General features: G+C 46.8%; 1 protein-coding gene across 1 annotated transcript; it reads right to left on the reverse strand.

The window, feature by feature from the left end:
* Positions 1–297: 297 nt before the first annotated feature.
* On the reverse strand, positions 298–966 carry LOC113894923 (basic salivary proline-rich protein 1-like). The gene has a single exon (XM_027545448.1). It carries the CDS (start codon positions 964–966, stop codon positions 298–300), a length of 669 nt encoding a protein of 222 aa, XP_027401249.1.
* Positions 967–2,451: the final 1,485 nt, after the last annotated feature.

Consider the following 2,451-nt stretch of genomic DNA (forward strand, 5'->3'; position numbering starts at 1 on the left):
GATCACTAAGCCACAGTTACCACTGTGATGTTCCCTGTATATGGCTTATTCAGGGCCTTACAAAAAAGAACTCAAAGTAAGGCGGGGGCCTCTGAAGCTTCAGCCCCATGCTTCTTCAAGGCTGCAATCCTGTGAGCTATTCTTGCACTGGCCTTTGATGTAAAATACTGAAAACATTGGATTTTCCTAAGAATACCATTTTAAAAGGAGGAATTTCTGGGATTGCTTTTTTCCTACTGCTGACCCAGAAAGACCTACCAATCCATGGGCAAGCAGATTGAGACTGTGACAAGACCGTCAGAGACTGCTCAGTTCCAACGGAGGACCTAGAGCCATCACACTCCACGGCAGGGATGAATCACAGCTCCTGTTTCCATAAGGCGGAGGACCTAGAGCCATCACGCTCCACGGCAGGGGTGAATCACAGCTCCTGTTTCCATAAGGCGGAGGACCTAGAGCCATCACGCGCCACGGCAGGGGTGAATCACAGCTCCTGTTTCCATAAGGCGGAGGACCTACAGCCATCACGCTCCACGGCAGGGGTGAATCACAGCTCCTGTTTCCATAAGGCGGAGGACCTAGAGCCATCACGCTCCACGGCAGGGGTGAATCACAGCTCCTGTTTCCATAAGGCGGAGGACCTAGAGCCATCACGCTCCACGGCAGGGGTGAATCACAGCTCCTGTTTCCATAAGGCGGAGGACCTAGAGCCATCACGCTCCACGGCAGGGGTGAATCACAGCTCCTGTTTCCATAAGGCGGAGGACCTACAGCCATCACGCTCCACGGCAGGGGTGAATCACAGCTCCTGTTTCCATAAGGCGGAGGACCTAGAGCCATCACGCTCCACGGCAGGGATGAATCACAGCTCCTGTTTCCATAAGGCGGAGGACCTAGAGCCATCACGCTCCACGGCAGGGATGAATCACAGCTCCTGTTTCCATAAGGCGGAGGACCTAGAGCCATCACGCTCCATGGCAGGGATGAATCACAGCTCCTGTTTCCATAAGGCGGAGTTCCAGAAAAAAGGGGAACTGGACACTGGAAAAATTCCAGAGTCAATTCACTATTGCGGTACTCCTGGGTTGCTTTTTCTTTCCACTAATGAACAGGGAAAGAATTCTTTCTACCACCAATAATGGAGAAGCATCCATAAAAGATGTAATTGTCCATAAAGACCATTTCTGAAATACAGATGTTGTGATCAAAGATGTTCTAGCCTACATTTGCTCAATGAATTTACACTTATGTTCTCTTCTAGCCCGGTGGGCAATTGATGCCTTAGTCACTGTCCCTGAAAACGTTCCAATTTAATCTCACTCAGTTATAATCACTGCCTTGGTTATTCATTCTATTGCACTTTGCATTCAGTTCACAATGCTCCCAGTCCGCTGGCCACCACTCACCCATAATATGGCCATTTCATTATTCCAACAGCCATCTCCTTTATCAGTCACTCCTTTCTTTATCAGTCACTGCCAGCAACGTGGGGAATGACTTGCATTCTGCCCCCTTGGGATGTGACCGCAGAAAGCTCCTTCACATCTCTAGGAGGCAACTCATCAGTCTGAACTGATTTTTCAAGTCAGCTCCTTGCCCCATGTGGTCTATTTCGATTCTATCCATTTATGCCAAGGATGGAGTATACATGCCCTTAAGCAAACACCAATGCCAATTTGAGCCCATTTTCCTCCCCTGTTTTAGCCAAGCATGGCTACTGCCTCTAAACTCTCATTGCGTTTCCTTCGGCCACCACATCTGGTTGCTGTCCTAGAGTTTTATTGCCCCCATTGACTAAAGTACAGGATTGATTTCTGCACTGGGAGGAAAGAATTTAATTGGTGAATAGCAGTCACTTTCTCCCTCCCTTGCATTCAGTGAATTTACAAGCTATCTCAGTATTTCAAAACACCAGGGCCTCAGGCAGGAGTAGCATTTGAATCTGAGCTTTAGCCATCTATCCACCCTGAGCACTCAGTGACCAGTGAAGTCAGGTTGTTACTTAGAAAGCCATTAATAGGCACCAGGGGATCCTAACACATTCTCTCTCACACACATGTCAACAGTCAACTTCCTAAAGAATAAAGACCCAATATAGCAGCTCTCCACTTTCCTTTCAAACTCTGTCCCTACTCATTTAGTTTTTGTGTATCCCAAATTAAATTATTTAAGGTATTTTCCCTACTAAAATTATAACTAAACATATTATAGAAGACAGAAATATTTGTCAGTCTTTCTCAAAAATACAAGAGTTATGGTAAATATCAATACGTTTAAAAGAATAACTGCTGTGTGGCAAGATTAAAATAGCAAGCCCAGAGCCTACACTAGAGAGAAGATGGTACACCCTTGAAGGACTTGCCTCCCTGCGAGGACACCCACAAGTTCTGTACCACGTGTCTGCCTCAGCAACAGAACCACTTCAGTTCTATGCTAGAGAACCAAACTACA

The sequence above is a fragment of the Bos indicus x Bos taurus genome, chromosome 7 (genome assembly GCF_003369695.1).
Source record: "Bos indicus x Bos taurus breed Angus x Brahman F1 hybrid chromosome 7, Bos_hybrid_MaternalHap_v2.0, whole genome shotgun sequence".
NCBI classification, from domain to species: Eukaryota; Metazoa; Chordata; class Mammalia; order Artiodactyla; family Bovidae; genus Bos; species Bos indicus x Bos taurus.